We start from the raw sequence: 17899 nt of genomic DNA, 5'->3' as shown, positions 1-17899 counted from the left end.
AGCATGAAGGGTTGTAGCAGAAAAAGGCCTTTTCTGCATCTATTGAGATAATCATGTGGTTTTTGTCTTTGGTTCTGTTTATATGCTGGATTACATTTATTGATTTGCGTATATTGAACTAGCCTTGCATCCCAGGGATGAAGCCTACTCGATCATGGTGGATAAGCTTTTTGATGTGCTGCTGGATTCGGTTTGCCAGTATTTTTACTGAGGATTTTTGCATCAATGTTCATCAAGGATATTGGTCTAAAATTCTCTTTTTTGGTTGTGTCTCTGCCCGGCTTTGGTATCAGGATGATGCTGGCCTCATAAAATAAGTTAGGGAGGATTCCCTCTTTTTCTATTGATTGGAATAGTTTCAGAAGGAATGGTACCAGTTCCTCCTTCTACCTCTGGGAGAATTCAGCTGTGAATCCATCTGGTCCTGGACTCTTTTTGGTTGGTAAGCTATTGATTATTGCCACAATTTCAGATCCTGTTATTGGTCTATTCAGAGATTCAACCTCTTCCTGGTTTAGTCTTGGGAGAGTGTATGTGTCGAGGAATTTATCCATTTCTTCTAGATTTTCTAGTTTATTTGCATAGAAGTGTTTGTAGTATTCTCTGATGGTAGTTTGTATTTCTGTGGGATCAGTGGTGATATCCCCTTTATCATTTTTTATTGCATCTATTTGATTCTTCTCTCTTCTTTTCTTTATTAGTCTTGCTAGCAGTCTATCAATTTTGTTGATCCTTTCAAAAAACCAGCTCCTGGATTCATTAATTTTTTGAAGGGTTTCTTGTGTCTCTATTTCCTTCAGTTCTGCTCTGATTTTAGTTATTTCTTGCCTTCTGCTAGCTTTTGAATGTGTTTGCTCTTGCTTTTCTAGTTCTTTTAATTGTGATGTTAGGGTGTCAATTTTAGATCTTTCCTGCTTTCTCTTGTGGGCATTTAGTGCTATAAATTTCCCTCTACACACTGCTTTGAATGCAACCCAGAGATTCTGGTATGTTGTGTCTTTGTTCTCGTTGGTTTCAAAGAACATCTTTATTTCTGCCTTCATTTCGTTATGTACCCAGTAGTCATTCAGGAGCAGGTTGTTCAGTTTCCATGTAGTTGAGCAGTTTTGAGTGAGATTCTTAATCCTGAGTTCTAGTTTGATTGCACTGTGGTCTGAGAGATAGTTTGTTATAATTTCTGTTCTTTTACATTTGCTGAGGAGAGCTTTACTTCCAAGTATGTGGTCAACTTTGGAATAGGTGTGGTGTGGTGCTGAAAAAAATGTATATTCTGTTGATTTGGGGTGGAGAGTTCTGTAGATGTCTATTAGGTCCGCTTGGTGCAGAGCTGAGTTCAATTCCTGGGTATCCTTGTTGACTTTCTGTCTTGTTGATCTGTCTAATGTTGACAGTGGGGCGTTAAAGTCTCCCATTATTAATGTGTGGGAGTCTAAGTCTCTTTGTAGGTCACTCAGGACTTGCTTTATGAATCTAGGTGCTCCTGTATTGGGTGCATATATATTTAGGATAGTTAGCTCTTCTTGTTGAATTGATCCCTTTACCATTATGTAATGGCCTTGTCTCTTTTGATCTTTGTTGGTTTAAAGTCTGTTTTATCAGAGACTAGGATTGCAACCCCTGCCTTTTTTTGTTTTCCATTTGCTTGGTAGATCTTCCTCCATCCTTTTATTTTGAGCCTATGTGTGTCTCTGCATGTGAGATGGGTTTCCTGAATACAGCACACTGATGGGTCTTGACTCTTTATCCAATTTGCCAGTCTGTGTCTTTCAATTGGAGCATTTAGTCCATTTACATTTAAAGTTAATATTGTTACGTGTGAATTTGATCCTGTCATTATGATGTTAGCTGGTTATTTTGCTCATTAGTTGATGCGGTTTCTTCCTAGTCTCGATGGTCTTTACATTTTGGCATGATTTTGCAGTGGCTGGTACCGGTTGTTCCTTTCCATGTTTAGCGCTTCCTTCAGGAGCTCTTTTAGGGCAGGCCTGGTGGTGACAAAATCTCTCAGCATTTGCTTGTCTGTAAAGTATTTTATTTCTCCTTCACTTATGAAGCTTAGTTTGGCTGGATATGAAATTCTGGGTTGAAAATTCTTTTCTTTGAGAATGTTGAATATTGGCCCCCACTGTCTTCTGGCTTGTAGAGTTTCTGCCGAAAGATCCGCTGTTAGTCTGATGTGCTTCCCTTTGAGGGTAACCCGACCTTTCTCTCTGGCTGCCCTTAACATTTTTTCCTTCATTTCAACTTTGGTGAATCTGACAATTATGTGTCTTGGAGTTGCTCTTCTTGAGGAGTATCTTTGTGGCGTTCTCTGTATTTCCTGAATCTGAATGTTGGCCTGCCTTGCTAGATTGGGGAAGTTCTCCTGGATAATATCCTGCAGAGTGTTTTCCAACTTGGTTCCATTCTCCCCGTCACTTTCAGGTACACCAATCAGACGTAGATTTGGTCTTTTCACATAGTCCCATATTTCTTGGAGGCTTTGCTCATTTCTTTTTATTCTTTTTTCTCTAAACTTCCCTTCTTGCTTCATTTCATTCATTTCATCTTCCATCGCTGTTTCTTCCAGTTGATCGCACCGGCTCCTGAGGCTTCTGCATTCTTCACGTAGTTCTCGAGCCTTGGTTTTCAGCTCCATCAGCTCCTTTAAGCACTTCTCTGTATTGGTTATTCTAGTTATACATTCTTCTAAATTTTTTTCAAAGTTTTCAACTTCTTTGCCTTTGGTTTGAATGTCCTCCCATAGCTCGGAGTAATTTGATTGTCTGAAGCCTTCTTCTCTCAGCTTGTCAAAGTCATTCTCTGTCCAGCTTTGTTCCATTGCTGGTGAGGAACTGCGTTCCTTTGGAGGAGGAGAGGTGCTCTGCTTTTTAGAGTTTCCAGTTTTTCTGCTCTGTTTTTTCCCCATCTTTGTGGTTTTATCTACGTTTGGTCTTTGATGATGGTGATGTACAGATGGGTTTTTGGTGTGGATGTCCTTTCTGTTTGTTAGTTTTCCTTCTAACAGACAGGACCCTCAGCTGCAGGTCTGTTGGAGTACTGGGCCCTGTGAGGTGTCAGTCTGCCCCTGCTGGGGGGTGCCTCCCAGTTAGGCTGCTCGGGGGTCAGGGGTCAGGGACCCACTTGAGGAGGCAGACTGCCCGTTCTCAGATCTCCAGCTGCGTGCTGGGAGAACCACTGCTCTCTTCAAAGCTGTCAGACAGGGACATTTAAGTCTGCAGCGGTTACTGCTGTCTTTTTGTTTGTCTGTGCCCTGCCCCCAGAGGTGGAGCCTACAGAGGCAGGCAGGCCTCCTTCAGCTGTGGTGGGCTCCACCCAGTTCGCGCTTCCCGGCTGCTTTGTTTACCTAAGCAAGCCTGGGCAATGGCGGGCGCCCCTCCCCCAGCCTCGCTGCCGCCTTGCAGTTTGATCTCAGACTGCTGTGCTAGCAATCAGCGAGACTCCGTGGGCGTAGGACCCTCCGAGCCAGGTGCGGGATGTAATCTCCTGGTGCGCCGTTTTTTAAGCCCGTCAGAAAAGCGCAGTATTCTGGTGGGAGTGACCCGATTTTCCAGGTGCCATCTGTCACCCCTTTCTTTGACTAGGAAAGGGAACTCCCTGACCCCTTGAGCTTCCCAGGTGAGGCAATGCCTCGCCCTGCTTCGGCTCGCGCACGGTGCGCGCACCCACTGGCCTGCGCCCACTGTCTGGCACTCCCTAGTGAGATGAACCGGGTACCTCAGATGGAAATGCAGAAATCACCCGTCTTCTGCGTCGCTCAACGCTGGGAGCTGTAGACCGGAGCTGTTCCTATTCGGCCCTCTTGGCTCCTCCCCCTGGCTGTGGGTTTCTTATAGATGGCTTTTATTACATTGAGGTATGTCCCTTGTATGCCGATTTTGCTGAGTTTTAATCATAAAGCGATGCTGGATTTTGTCAAATGCTTTTACTGCATCTATTGAGATGATCATGTGATTTTTGTTTTTAATTCTGTTTATGTGGTGTATCACATTTATTGACATATCACATTTATTGGTATATGTTAAACTATCCTTGCATCCCTGGTATGAAACCCCCTTGATTATGGTGAATTATCTTTTTGATATGTTGTTGGATTCAGTTAGCTAGTATTTTATTAAGGATTTTAGCATCTATGTTCATTAGGGATATCAGTCTGTAGTTTTCTTTTTTGGTTATGTCCTTTCCTGGTTGTGGTATTAGGGTGATTCTGGCTTCATAGAATGAATTAGGGAGGGTTCCCTCTTTGTCATGTGGAATAGTGTCAAAAGGGTTGGTACCAATTCTTCTTTGAATGTCTGGTGGAATTCTGCTGTGGATCCATCTGGTCCTAGACTTTTGTTGTTGTTGTTGGTAATTTAAAAATTACCATTTTAATCTCACTGCTTGTTATTGGTTTGTTCAGGGTATCTAATTCTTCCTGATTTAAGCTAGGAGGGTTGTATTTTTCCAGGAATTTATCCATCTCTTCTAGGTTTTTTAGTTTAAATGCAAAGGTGTTCATAGTAGCCTTGAATGATCTTTTGTATTTTTGTGATGTCTGTTGTAATATCTCCTGTTTTGTTTCTTATTGAGTTTATTTGGATTTTCTCTCTTCTTTTCTTGGTTAATCTTGCTAACAGTGTATCAATTTTATTTATCTTTTCAAACCAGCTTTGTGTTTCATTTATCTTTTTTATTTTTTTGTTTCAATTTCATTTAGTTCTGCTCTGATCTTGGTTATTTCCTTTTGTCTGCTGGGTTTTGTTTGTTCTTGTTTCTCTAGTTCCTTGAGGTGTGACCTTAGAATGTCAGTTTGTGCTCTTTCAGTCTTTTTGATGTAGGCGTTTAAGGCTATGAACTTTCCCCTTAGCACCTCCTTTGCTGTATCCCAGAGGTTTTGATAGGTTGTGTCACTATTATTGTTTGAAGAATTTTTAAATTTCCATCGTGATTTCATTTTTCACTCAATGATCATTCAGGAGCAGGTTATATAATTTCCATGTATTTGCATGGTTCTGAAGGTTCCTTTGGAATGGATTTCCAGTTTTATTCCACTGTGGTCTGAGAGAGTGCTTGATATAATTTCAATTTTCTTAAATTTATTGAGGCTCATTTTGTGGCCTATCATATGGTCTGTCTTGGAGAAAGCTCCATGCACTACTGAATAGAATGTGTATTCTGCAGTTGTTGGTTGGAATGTTCTGTATATATCTGTTAAGTCCATTTGTTACAAGGTATAGTTTAAATCCAGTTTCTTTGTTGACTTTCTTTCTTGATGACCTGTCTAGTGCTGTCAGTGGAGTATTGAAGTCCCCCACTATTATTGTGTTGCCGTCTATCTCATTTCTTACGTTATTAGTAATTATTTTATAAATTTGGGAGCTCCAGTGTTAGGAGCATATATGTTTAGGATTGTGATGTTTTCCTGTTGGACACGGCCTTTTACCATTGTATAATGTCTCTGTCTTTTTTAACTGCTGTTGCTTTAAAGTTGGTTTTGTCTGATATAAGATAGCTACCCCTGCTTACTTTTGGTGTTCATTTGCATGAAATATCTTTTTCTACCCCTTTACTTTAAATGTATGCGAGTCCTTATATGTTAGGTGAGTCTCCTGAAGGCAGCAGATGGTTGGTTGGTGATCTTATCCATTCTGCTGTTTTGTATTTTTTAAGTGGAGCATTTAGACCATTTACATTCAGTGTTAATATTGAGATGTGAAGTACCATTCCATTCCTCATGCTATTTGTTGCCCATGTACCTTGGTTTTTTGTTTTTGCTTTTCAAATTGTATTTTTGTTTTATAGGTCCTGTGAGCTTTATGCTTTAAAGAGGCTCCATTTTGATGTGTTTCCAGGATTTGATTCAAGATTTAGAGCTCCTTTTAGCAGTTCTTGTAGTGGTGGCTTGGTAGTGGTGAATTTTCTTAGCATTTGTTTGTATCCTTCTTTCATATATGATGCTTATTTTTGCTGGACACAGAATTCTTGGCTGATAATTGTTTTGATGGAGGAGGCTGAAGATATGGCCCCAGTCCTTTCTAGCTTGTAGGGTATCTGCTGTTAATCCTGATAGGTTTTCCTTTATAGGATACCTGGTATTTTTGTCTCATGTTTTTCTTTATAGGTTACCTGGTGATGTTTTTGCAATGAATTTCCCAGGTGTTCTTTGAGCTTCTTGTATTTGGATGTCTAGTTTTCTAGCAAGGCCAGGGAAGTTTTCCTTGATTATTCCCCCAAATATGTTTTCCAAACTTTTAGATTTCTCTTCTTCCTCAGGAACACCAATTATTCTTAGATTTGGTTGTTTAACATAATCCCAGCCTTCTTGGAGGCTTTGTTCATATTTTCTTATTCTTTTTCCTTTGTCTTTGTTGGATTGGGTTAAGTCAAAGACCTTGTCTTCGAGCTCTGAATTTCTTTCTTCTACTTGTTCAATTCTATTGCTGAGACTTTCCAGAGCATTTTGCATTTCTATAAGTATGTCCAACGTTTCCTGATATTTTGTTTTTTCTTTATTCTATCTATTTCCTTGAATATTTCTCCCTTCACTTCTTGTATGGATTTTTGGATTTCCTTGCATTGGGCTTCACCTTTCTCTGGTGCCTCCCTAATTAGCTTAATAACTAACCTCCTGAATTCTTTTTCAGGTTAATCAGGGATTTTTTTCTTGGTTTGGATCCATTGCTGGTGAGCTAGTGTGATTTTTTGGGGAGTGTCAAAGAGCCTTGTTTTGTCATATTAATTACCAGAGTTGGTTTTCTGGTTCCTTCTCATTTGGGTAGGTTATTATTAAGTCTTAGTAGTTTTGGTGAGCCTGGGCCCTTGGACTGTGAACTTCACAAGTGCTTCTTAGTCTATCCCTTCCCTCCCCTTAGGTGGAACAGCTAGAGTGGCTAGAGCTGGGTATCCCCCTACCCTTAGGTCAGTTAGACTGTGAGAAAAACCTAAGTAATTTAAGCTCTGGTAAATTAGTTTCTCCTGAGGGCAGGCATTGTTAAGAAAACTAGAACGTTTTGGTATATTTAAAAAATTACTTTTCTCCTACCCCTTTTGGAAGGATGAAGAGATTTTTCTCCAATATTTACTGTAAGAACTTGGTTGAGCTCCTGGAGGTAAAACTCACAAAAGTGTGTGTGTTTTGGGTGCCGCGGTGGGGGGTGGCGCTTGATAACTGGGCCCCACTGGAGTTTTTCATCTTTCAGACTTGTCCACACTGAGCCTCCAGCAATTTGTCAATTACAGTTCAGGGCTTCCCTACTCCTGGCACTGGTTCTTGCAGAGGTTTCTGCTTGTGGGTTTCTGCTAAGTTGTGATTGTTTCTATTTGCTTGTCTGTCTCTCTAATTTTGGGGGCAGTAGTTTGCCCCGTGACTTCACTTCTCCAAAAGACCTAATAAGAGTTGCTGAATTTTTTTTTTTCTTTTTTTTTTGAGATGGAGTCTCACGTTGTTGCCTGGGCTGGAGTGCATTGGCACGATCTTGGCTCGCTGCAACCTCCTGGGTTCACGTGGTTCTCCTGCCTCAGCCTCCCAGGTAGCTGGGATTACAGGTGCCCGCCACCATGCCCAGCTAATTTTTTATATTTTTAGTAGAGACGGGGTTTTACCATGTTGGCCAGACTGGTCTCAAACTCCTGACCTCATGATCCGCCTGCCTCAACCTCCCAAAGTGCTGGGATTACAGGCGTGAGCCACCGCACCCAGCTGAGTTGTTGATTTTTTAGTTTGTTCAGCTTTTTACTTGTTAGAATGAAGTGATGACTGCCAACCTCCTTATGTGCCAGACTAGAAACTGGGAGTCTCCTATTTAGTCGTCCTTAAAAATTGTAAGCTGGACATTGTTGGTGACGCATTATAGCAATTCTGATTTCTGTTACCTGAGAGTGTTGATTTTTGTTTTCACTGGCAGCTAATCAGTAGTCAGTTCCCTTGAACTTATAAAGCCTTAGTTTTACACTTTGTTAGGACGAGTCTTTCAGATTTTTCCCTTGATCTTAGGCAGATCCCTCAGTCCTGGGACACAGTCTCTACTCCTAGCATGAACTGTTTGTCAAAGCTCATGTCACTGCCCTTTACTGGCAATGAAGAATAATCAAATTCTATTCCAAACTGTAGGCAAAGACAACAACTATTAATCTCTACTGATCAACTTGACTCTCAGCCACAGGTGGAAAACCAGTAATAAAACAGGGTTGTCTAAAGGCTTTGAGATCTACCCATTCTCCTAAATATTTCAAATTTTATTTCTGGCCAGATTGGACCAGAAGGCTGAATCCTTAGGTGGTATGGCTTTGCCCCTATAGACTTCCTTGTATTGAGTTGCATGTTGGCGCCCGCCCTCATCATATAGTAAAGGATGTGATAAGAAGTCGTCGGTGGAACCATCTTAATCTCAGTTTTATTTTTCATAAGAATGCCAGTGAGCATTCTATCCTACAGGGTCCCCTGTAGGAGGAGGAGCCACTGGAAGAATTTCTCTCAGATTTTAGTGCCAGAAAAAGCTCTGCTTCTCCTGAGCAACCGATAAGTTTCTATCTCATTAATGTTTGGCTGCTGCTAAGCTCAGAAGCAAAGTCAGTGTTTAGGAACTCTTGTAATTTTGAGGGCTATCTTTTGCTTTAATTCCCTTTGTTTATTTAATTATGTTATATTTATTTCCATCAGACCCTTAACTGCTTTTTCTATAGCAAAGCCAAAAAAAAAAAAAAAAAAAAGTCATCGGAATCATGAAGAGCCAAGGAAGCTGCTATCATTCCAAACATTTTTGTCCTTCCTCTTCTGGATGGCTTTCACAGCCAGATTCGAATCCATGTAAGACTGTCATCTTCAGCCCAAAGTGAAATGACTCACCTGCCTTTCTACTTGATTCACCAATTGGTAGTCAAGAAATCAATTTTCAAAAAAATCAGATTTACTCCTAAAGGGCAGAGGTTAAAGATACTTTAAAAAATTATATCCTGGCTGGTGTGGTGGCTCACGCCTGTAATCCCAGCACTTTGGGAGGCCGAGGTGGGCAGATCATGAGGTTAGGAGTTGGAGACCAGCCTGGCCAACAGACCAGCCTGGCCAATATGGTGAAACACCATCTCTACTAAAAATACAAAAATTAGCCGGGCGTGGTGGCAGGTGCCTGTGATCCCAGCTACTCAGGAGGCTGAGGCAGGAGAATTGCTTGAACCTGGGAGGCAGAGGTTGCAGTGAGCTGCAGATTGTGCCATTGCACTCCAGCCTGGGTGACAGAGCGAGACTCCAACTTGAAAAAATAATTACATCCTGATTTTGTGTCAATAAAGATACTTGAATGAATGTTCTACTCGCCCTGAAGGCGAGTTCAAGGAGAACTTCCAAATCATTTTAGTGTGGCTGCAGTGGTTCCTGCTGATAATCCCAGCATTTTGGGAGGCTGGGACAGGAGGATTGCTTGAGGCCAGGAGTTTGAGACCAGCTTGAGCAACATAGCGGGACCCTGTCTCTGGAAAAAAAAAAAAGCTGGGCGTGGTGGTGCATGCCTGTAGCCCCATCTACTTGGGAGGCTGAAGTGGGAGGATCACTTGAGCCCAAAAAGGCTGAAGCTGCAGTGAGCTAGGATCACGCTACTGCATTCCAGCCTGGGCAACAAAGCCAGACCCTGCCTCAAAAACAAAAACAGAAATGAAAAAAGCAAAACATTTTGGACCACAGGATCATCACTGGAAGGAGCAAATAGATTCTCAAGGTAATATTTCTTTGACAGAGAGAGCCATCATTGGAACATTTGGTTATCTGGTATGTTTGAATTAATGCAGAATCACTCGCAGCTCTCGTCTTTACAACACAGGGCAACTGTCAGGGTTAGCGAGGTATTTGTTGTCATTCCCTCTCTAGGTGGAGCCAAAGCATGTGATGGGAGCACCGGGCCTGAGCTGCAGCATAAGTTTCCTCTGATTTTCAACCTGGAAGACGATATCGCAGAAGCTGTGCCCCTAGAAAGAGGTGGTGCGGAGTACCAGGCTGTGCTGCCCGAGGTCAGAAAGGTTCTTGCAGACGTCCTCCAAGACATTGCCAACGACAACATCTCCAGCGCAGATTACACTCAGGACCCTTCAGTAACTCCCTGCTGTAATCCCTACCAAATTGCCTGCCGCTGTCAAGCCGCATAACAGACCAATTTTTATTCCACAAGGAGGAGTATCTGGAAATTAGGCAAGTTTGCTTCCAAATTTCATTTTTACCCTCTTTACAAACACACACTTTAGTTTAGTCTTGGAGTTTAGTTTTGGAGTTAGTCTTGCATATCCCTTCTGTATCCTGTCCCTCCTCCACGCCGACCCGAGAGCAGCTGAGCCGCGCTGGCTCTGGGCAGGGAGTGTGCCTTAATGGGAAGCACACGGGCTTTGGAGTCAGGCACAGGTGCCAGCTCCAGCTTTTGAACTTGGGCAATTGTTTAACCTAACCTGCAAGCTGATTTTGAGGGTTAAATAAAGGCATACATGAAAATGCCTGGCAAGTTACCTGACACAGAGCAGACATTCAATACATTTTAGTTTCCTTGTTTCTCTGGTTCCCAGTTTCTCTGGTCATTTTGGTGTAAATCCATTCTAATTAGTATCTAGGGCAGAGCTTCTCTCTCTTTTCTTTTTTTTTCCTTCCACAAACCAGTGTACTCACTGGTCTCCATCTTTAATATGCAAACAAACCACCTGGGATCTTGTGAGAATCCGGATTCCATCTCAGTAGGGCTCGAGTAGATCCTGAAATCCTACATTTCTATCAAACAATGCCTTGAGGAGCACAGATTTAGACCAAAGTTAGGTCGTTTTCCAGATCTCAGAGCAGACGAGTCCATGGATCAGTCTGTGGCCCAATCCCCTTCCTCTCCTTTTAAGGGTGAAATGACTGTATTTAAAAGAAGTTAAAGAGTTCCTCCTGTCCCCTATAACCACAAGGAAACAAAAAAATATATAAAAACCTCAAAAATGCATTGCCATGATTTTTATTATTAGTGTCCAAAATGGGACTCCCAAGTAATAAATGATTTATTCCAGTCACAGCCAAAAAAGACTTTGCCTGGCTAAAATAGTCTCTCTCTAAGTATGTAATATACAAGAAATACATTTCAAAGAGATGTTCCTATAAGTACATTTTTTTACACGGCACATATTTAAAAAGGAGGCCCCTTTTAATATAAAATTCTGGTTATATACCAATATGGTTAATTAGCATTTACACTATGGTTTGAACATATTTTAAATAGCATGATGTGCATACAATGTCTCCCGCGCCCATTGGCAACCAGGGTCGTGGGAAGCTTGGTGAGGAGTTAACCAGGTCCTGTGGTTTAAGCAGTGGAGCACCTGGGATTCCTGTCCCCCTTTCTGCTCACACAATTGCACTCCATTCTTCCACCTTCCTTGTTTTCTCCAAAACCACCTGATAGGGGGGATGTCCTGATTTCTGAAGTGTGCTTCTCATCATGACTGCTTCGTTTTGCCCTTCTGATTTCCACGGCACAAGATTATCTACCAAAATCAAAACAGAATGGCCTTACTCTTCTCAGGAAGAGGCTGGTAGGCAGGTGCATTATCAACAGGTCTGTGCCCATGCAGAGTGAGCAGGGAGAGGCTGGGCACTGTGGAATTTTTCTGTCTGAACTCGCTCATGGCTACAGAATGGTCATCCAGCTTATTTAGGTGTAGACAAGTATGACACAGTTCTAGAAAATACTGACTATAAAAATGTCTGTGTGTGTGTGTGTATGTATTTATATGTATATGTATATATTTTTAAAAGGCTCATCTTACTTGTAAACATGGACTGCTCAATCACTATTAAAAAGTCAGTTTAGGCCGGGCACGGTGGCTCACGCCTGTAATCCCAGAACTTTGGGAGGCTGAGGTGGGTGGATCACTAGGTCAGGAGTTTGAGACCAGCCTGGCCAACATGGTGAAACCCCATCGCTACTAAAAAATACAAAAATTAGCTGGGCATGGTGGCGCTCACCTGTAATCCCAGCTACTTGGGAGGCTGAGGCAGGAGAATCGCTTGAACCGGGGAGGTGGAGGCTGCAGTGAGCCGAGATCGCACCACTGCACTCCAGCCTGGGCGATGGAGCAAGACTCCATCTCAAAAAAAAGTCAGTTTAGGCTGGGCGCAGTGGCTCACACCTGTAATCCCAGCACCTTAGGAGGCTGAGGTGGGTGATCACCTGAGGTCAGGAGTTTGAGACCAGCCTGGCCAACATGGTGAAATCCTGTCTCTACTAAAAATACAAAATTTAGCTGGGCATGGTAGCATGCCTGAAACCCCAGCTACTTGGGAGGCTGAAGCACTAGAATCACTTGAACCTAGGAGGTGGAGGTTGCAGTGAGTGGAGATCACGCCAACACATTCTAGCCTGAGGGACAGAGTGAGACTCTATCATCTCAAAAAAAAAAAAAAAAAAAAAAAAGGGAAGGTCAGTTTATACCCTTGGGCCTGATTTCCTGACTCTTGCTCACAAGATTGGGACTAGTCTCACAAAATACAGAGACTTGTACAGGTTGGCTTGTTCCTGAAACAAAAGCTTCTCATCCTCCTGAATGTAGCAGCTTTCTAAGGCACCAGAAATGATCAAGTCTCTTTTCTTTCACTGCTCTCAGAGCAAAAGTAAATCCCAAGGAGGCAAGCGTGATCCTACACAGGGAAGTGTCAGTATATGTTCTAAAAAGATCACTAGTGATGACCCGCGTTCTTAAGGCAGCGGCTCACAGAGCTCCTGCAGCAGACTACTCAGGCAAGCCTATGTTCGTCACTACAAGAGAGGCGATTTTAACCAAGCTGAGACTCCAAGAGCCTTTTGTGGTCCTAGAAGATTTTAAGGAATGTGAGTAAAGATGTGAATTCTGCACAGAGATTTGCAATAGGCATGACAATTCAGAATAAGGACACAGAGAGGAAGTTCCCCAGCATCCCTCGCTGAACATTTCTGCCAATTCAGGCATGACTGAGATGGGCCATATTGATAGAGCATCCCAGGAGCATGAATGCCTCTGGTCCTTACATGGTGAGATGGAGAAGCCTGCCTGCTACTGAGACAGTGCCTTAGTGGGAGCACTGCCCCTCATCACCATCTACCTGCAGGCTGGAGGGCAGACTGAGAGGTTGGTGGCTGCCATGACACAGCCCTGCACACAGGGGCTGCCTGACACTCACAAGGGTCTAACACCTGTTCTAGGGACCTTGTTCGGTGACCACTGTCACTGGCAGGAAGTATTTCTTGCGTATAAATAAGAATTCCTGATGCAATTTCAACCAACTTTCACTCATTTGGTCCTTAGGAGGGAGAAGAAACAACTGGCTCATGCCCAGCTTCCTGGCACTGAATGGGCACACAGGCCTCAGGACAAACTTTCTCACTGGTTCTTCAATTAAGCACCTCCCCTTTTCCTTTTTACCCCAAATAAATGATCTGCACAAGGTACCTATTATTTTATACAGGTTCTTTGGCAAGGAACTACCTCCTAGATACTAATATCCACATTACCCCAATTCTGTAACTATAAGAGGTTGCAACGCTTACTGCGATTACAATTAAGAATCTAATAATATTTTATAGTAGTTACAGACTTTTACCAAAATTAGTGAAACGGAACCTAGTGAGTGTCTGGATGCGGTAAACCCTGACAGAGTAGAATGGTCACATTTGTCCCCACGGTGTCTGACCTAGAGTGCCCTGGATCCTGGAAGCCTCAACTTCAGGTAAATAACCACCGCCTCTTGAGGGTGCAGAAAAACGCCCTTTAAGGCCAGTTGGGGCCATGAGAACCCAAAGGTAAAACAACTGGTTTATAGTTAGGCAGCATGCCAACAGAGGCTTTGAAGTTTATAATTAGTAGTTTTAAGAACAACTGCTCTCCGCCACTAAGATATAAACTGCACTTGCCAGCCACGTCTCTGACAACCTGCCTATTGAAAGCCAGAAATGTAAAAGCTCACGCTGCGACCGACCCGCAGAGCCGATGTGGGAAATCACAAAACAACAGCCCCAGCCCTGCATGCAGGGCTCCATGGCAGCTTTGTTTTCTAAGCCAAATGTGCTCACTAGAGGGTTCCACGGATCTGCGGGAGAAAGAAGCCAGACCTGCACGCCATCCTTTTACAATCGGAAGCTCAATGGACACAAAACAATGATCAGGAGAAATTTCCATAACAAAGCCTAATGGACATTGTTTCAGTGCCCAAGTGGCAGCTCCTCTCTGGCTCTAGGAGCTGATGCTCCAAGTCTTGGCCCAAACACTACTTCCGGCCGGGTGCGGCGGTTCATGCCTGTAATCCCAGCACTTTGGGAGGCCGAGACGGGTGGATCACCTGAGGTCAGGAGTTTGAGACCAGCGTGACCAACATGGTGAAACCCCATCTCTACTAAAAATACAAAATATTAGTTGGGCGTGGTGGCGCACGTCTGTAATCGCAGCTACTCGGGAGGCTGAGGCAGGAGAATTGCTTGAACCCAGGAGGCAGAGGCTGCAGCGAGCCGAGATCACACCACTGCACTCCAGCCTGGGTGACAGAGCAAGACTCCGTCTCAAAAACAAAACAAAACAAATCAGTACTTCCATCTTGAAATGATTTCAGGTTGACTATCTGGGATGTTTTGACTGAAGCTCACAAGAGCGGTCTATATATTACTCCAGATGGGAGCTTGAAGAATCAGCAGTTAAGGAAGCCCCGGCAGGTTCTCAGGAGGGAATCTTGTCTTCAGTTCCAGGTGACGGAAGAAGCCACGCCCAGCACTCAGCCAGCCCCGAGGGCCCTAGCTGTGGGAACAGCCTGAGCAGGTTGCTGGGAAACCCAGCTAAAGGTGCTCGGGCAAGCTCCTGCCCTGCACCTCCTGCCCTCCACAGAGCACACAATTGCTTTGCTTTTCTTTTCTTTTTGAGATAGAGTCTCACTCTTTCACCCAGGCTGGAGTGCAGTGGCACAATCATAGCTCACTGCAGCCTCGACCTCCCAGGCTCAGCTGATCCTCCCATCTCAGCGTCCCGAATAGCTGGGACTACAGGCACGTGACACCACACCTGGCTAATTTTTTCTTTTCTTTTTTTTTTTTTTTTGGTGGAGATGGGGTTTTGCTGTGTTGCCCAGGCTGGTCTCTAACTCCTGGGCTCAAGCAATCCTCCAGCCTCGGCCTCCCAAAGTGCTGGGATTACAGGTGTCAGCCACCGCACTCAGCCACTTGTTTCTTAATGAGTGTCTGCAACCGCCGGGGAGGTGCGGGTCTGCCGGCCAGAGCTGCAGGTAAGTGAGGGTCAAGCTGGTTCACAGAGTGCAGCAACTCAGCTCAGAGTCCTGAACACACAGCCCAGCCCTCTGAAACCATCCCCTCCAGCACAAGGAAGGCAGCATTCTGCAAACGCATCCATGGGAGCCTCAGGAAAATAAGTTTTAGGCAAGTCACGTGTTCCTACCTTCCAGGCAGCAAAGTCAGTGCTACAGAAGCAAAGTAAGGGATCGCAGGCCTCTGGCTGGAGGGAGGCCACCAAGACTCCCTGGATTAGTATTCGGTGACTCTAATGCCATCAGGGTTTAGCTCGATACCTAAAGCCTACTCTGTAGGATTCTAAGCGCACAGTACAACAAATATCCTATGGCTTTCCAAATACTAGAGCAGAGAATTAGTTGTTATAGATTAGAAAACAGGGAAAGGGACTCTGCCTCTCGTATGAGGCGAAGGTTTCCTTCTAAGCACACAGACTGAGCCGCCCAGTTACGGGTTCCTAATGCTCACAGGAGGAAACTCATTCTCATCATCAAGACACACTGGTCCCGTCGCAAACTCATGTTCAGGAATAACTTCTCCTCGCAGCGCCCCGCCGTCCTCGGAATAACCTGGAAACCAAGAAAGAGACATGAAACAAGCACTGGGGATCTGCTTTTATGCCATGACCTGGCGGGTGGGGAGGGGGTGCTCAAATAAAGGGCAAAGGAAGCAAAGGGGCTGTCTGTCTTTCCCCTGGAGGTACTGTGCCTAGGACAAGTCATAATCCTCACCATCTGCCGTCTTTAAGCCTGAACTGCCTTTCCACTTCAGATGCCTGAGGCATCCTACCTCTTTGAATTTTTCTTTGTTGAGGTAGGGTCTCAGTATGTTGCCCAGGCTGGTCTCGAACTCCTGAGCTTAAGGGATCCTTCTGCCTCAATTTAATTTCCTGAGTGGCTAGGACTACAGGCTCTTTGGAAATTTTAGTTTAGTTTTTATTTTTTGAAATGGAGTCTCACTCTGTCACCCAGGCTGGAGTGCAGTGGTATGATCTCAGCTCATTGCAATCTCCACCTCTCTGGTTCAAGCAATTCTCCTGCCTCAGCCTCCCGAGTAGCTGGGATTGCAAGTGTGTGCCAACATGCCCAGCTAATTTTTCTATTTTTTAAGTAGAGATGGGGTTTCACCGTGTTGGCTAGGCTGGTCTCAAACCCCTGGCCTCCAGTGATCCGCTGGCCTCAGCCTCCCAAAGTGCTGGGATTACAGGCGTGAGCCAATGTGCCTCGCCTCATTGGAATTTTTGAGGAGGCAAAGGGTTAACACCACTTGTTAGGAAAAAGACCGTATCGTGTGATGCCTTGCCAGGTTGAGGGTCCCAGGTTTAAAGGCTATTACCATGGCCTCACCTGTGAGGAAATAAAAAATTCAAGGAGAGCACTCTACCCCCAGGTAACAGTGAAGGGGGAAGGGGAGGGAGGGTGAAGGGAGAAGGGGAGGGAGGGCAGAGGGAGAAGCGGAGGGAGGGCACTCCACCCCCAGGTAACAGTGAAGGGGGAAGGGGAGGGAGCGTGGAGGGAGAAGGAGAGGGAGGTCACTGTTGGAGATGCTCCCCTGTTGGCCCCGTGTCCACCCACCTGGCACCGTGGAGGCTGAAGATGCACTTGGTCTGGCTACAGTTGCTGCATAAGACTGAGGTAAGGAAGGTCTGAGGTCATTTTCTTTATTCTCTTCTGTTGTTCCTGAGCCAAGCAAGCTACTTGTGACAATCAAGAGGAGGTGAAAGAAAAAAGAAATCATCATATATCTAGGACACCTTCCAAAGGAAAAGCATGAGGAAGCCTGTGCTCAGCTCTGTGGGTTATTTATTTATTTTTGAGGCAGGGTCTTGCTCTATTGCCCAGGCTGGAGTGCAGTGGCGCAATCTCGGCTCACTGCAACCTCCGCCTCCTGGGTTCAAGCGATTCTCCTGCCTCAGCCTCCCGAGTAGCTGGGAATACAGGCACCCACCACAGCACCTGGCTAATTTTTGTATTTTTAGTAGAGACTGGGTTTCACCATGTTGGCCAGCTGGTCTCAAACTCCCGACCTCAGGTGATCCGCCCGCCAACTCTGTGGGTTTAAATTGTAGACCTACCCACGTGCTGCTGGGCCAGGATAGCTGAAGTGGCCTGCAACTGCCAGGGGCAGTCACACACCGTCAAAATGGCCTCTTTCTCTTACATTGGCTAAACAAAGATTAGTCCTCTGCTCTTCCCAGTACACACAGGTGAGGACATGCTAGCAAGGAGAGTGGCCATCGGTGGGGGGCGGTGGCAGCTCTGGTGCCCTGGCTACAGCAGGAGAGCTCAGTCTGTGCCCGTTCACAGAAGGCATGAGTGCTTTTCTTTTGTTTTCTTTTCTTTTTTGAGACAGGGTCTCACTCTGTTGCCCAGGCTGCAGTGCAGTGATGTGACCACAGCTTACTGCAGTCTCGACCTTCCTGGGCTCAGGTGATCCTCCCACCTCTGCCTCCCAAGTAGCTGGGACTACAAGGCATGTGCCACCACGCCTGGCTAATTTCCATATTTTTTCTTTTTGTAAGGATGGGGTTTCACCATGTTTCTCAGGCTGGTTTCAAACTTCTGAGCTCAAGCCATCCGCCCTCCTTGGCCTCCCAAAGTATTGGGATTACAGGCGTGAGTCAACGTGTCTGGTAGAGCACTTTT

At 44.6% G+C, this 17899-nt stretch overlaps 2 protein-coding genes across 6 annotated transcripts in view; one reads left to right on the top strand and one right to left on the bottom strand.

The window, feature by feature from the left end:
• The window catches only part of ARSG (arylsulfatase G), a 185395-nt gene that overhangs the window by 153472 nt on the left and 14024 nt on the right, over nucleotides 1-17899 (top strand). For 4 of the 5 annotated variants that reach the window (XM_055386991.2, XM_031011442.3, XM_055386990.2 and 1 more), the window contains one exon: nucleotides 9842-10937. The exons of the other annotated variant lie outside the window; for it this stretch is intronic. In XM_055386991.2, coding sequence (XP_055242966.2) covers nucleotides 9842-9901 — 60 coding nt within the window. In that variant the 3' untranslated portion in view covers nucleotides 9902-10937. Of the gene's footprint in view, nucleotides 1-9841; nucleotides 10938-17899 lie in introns of those variants that run through there. 5 annotated transcript variants of the gene reach the window in all.
• WIPI1 (WD repeat domain, phosphoinositide interacting 1) overlaps nucleotides 10934-17899 on the bottom strand; it is a 37036-nt gene continuing 30070 nt past the window's right edge. The window contains exons 11-13 of the mRNA XM_004041103.5: nucleotides 16829-16947; nucleotides 15723-15823; nucleotides 10934-11475 (exon numbers count right to left, since the gene is read on the bottom strand). Coding sequence (XP_004041151.3) covers nucleotides 11428-11475; nucleotides 15723-15823; nucleotides 16829-16947 — 268 coding nt within the window. The 3' untranslated portion in view covers nucleotides 10934-11427. The remainder of the gene's footprint in view (nucleotides 11476-15722; nucleotides 15824-16828; nucleotides 16948-17899) is intronic.

Source organism: Gorilla gorilla, chromosome 4 (genome assembly GCF_029281585.2).
Source record: "Gorilla gorilla gorilla isolate KB3781 chromosome 4, NHGRI_mGorGor1-v2.1_pri, whole genome shotgun sequence".
Classification (NCBI taxonomy): domain Eukaryota; kingdom Metazoa; phylum Chordata; class Mammalia; order Primates; family Hominidae; genus Gorilla; species Gorilla gorilla.
The sequence above is the reverse complement of the archived record's forward strand: the minus strand, read 5'-3'. Positions and strand labels throughout refer to the sequence as shown.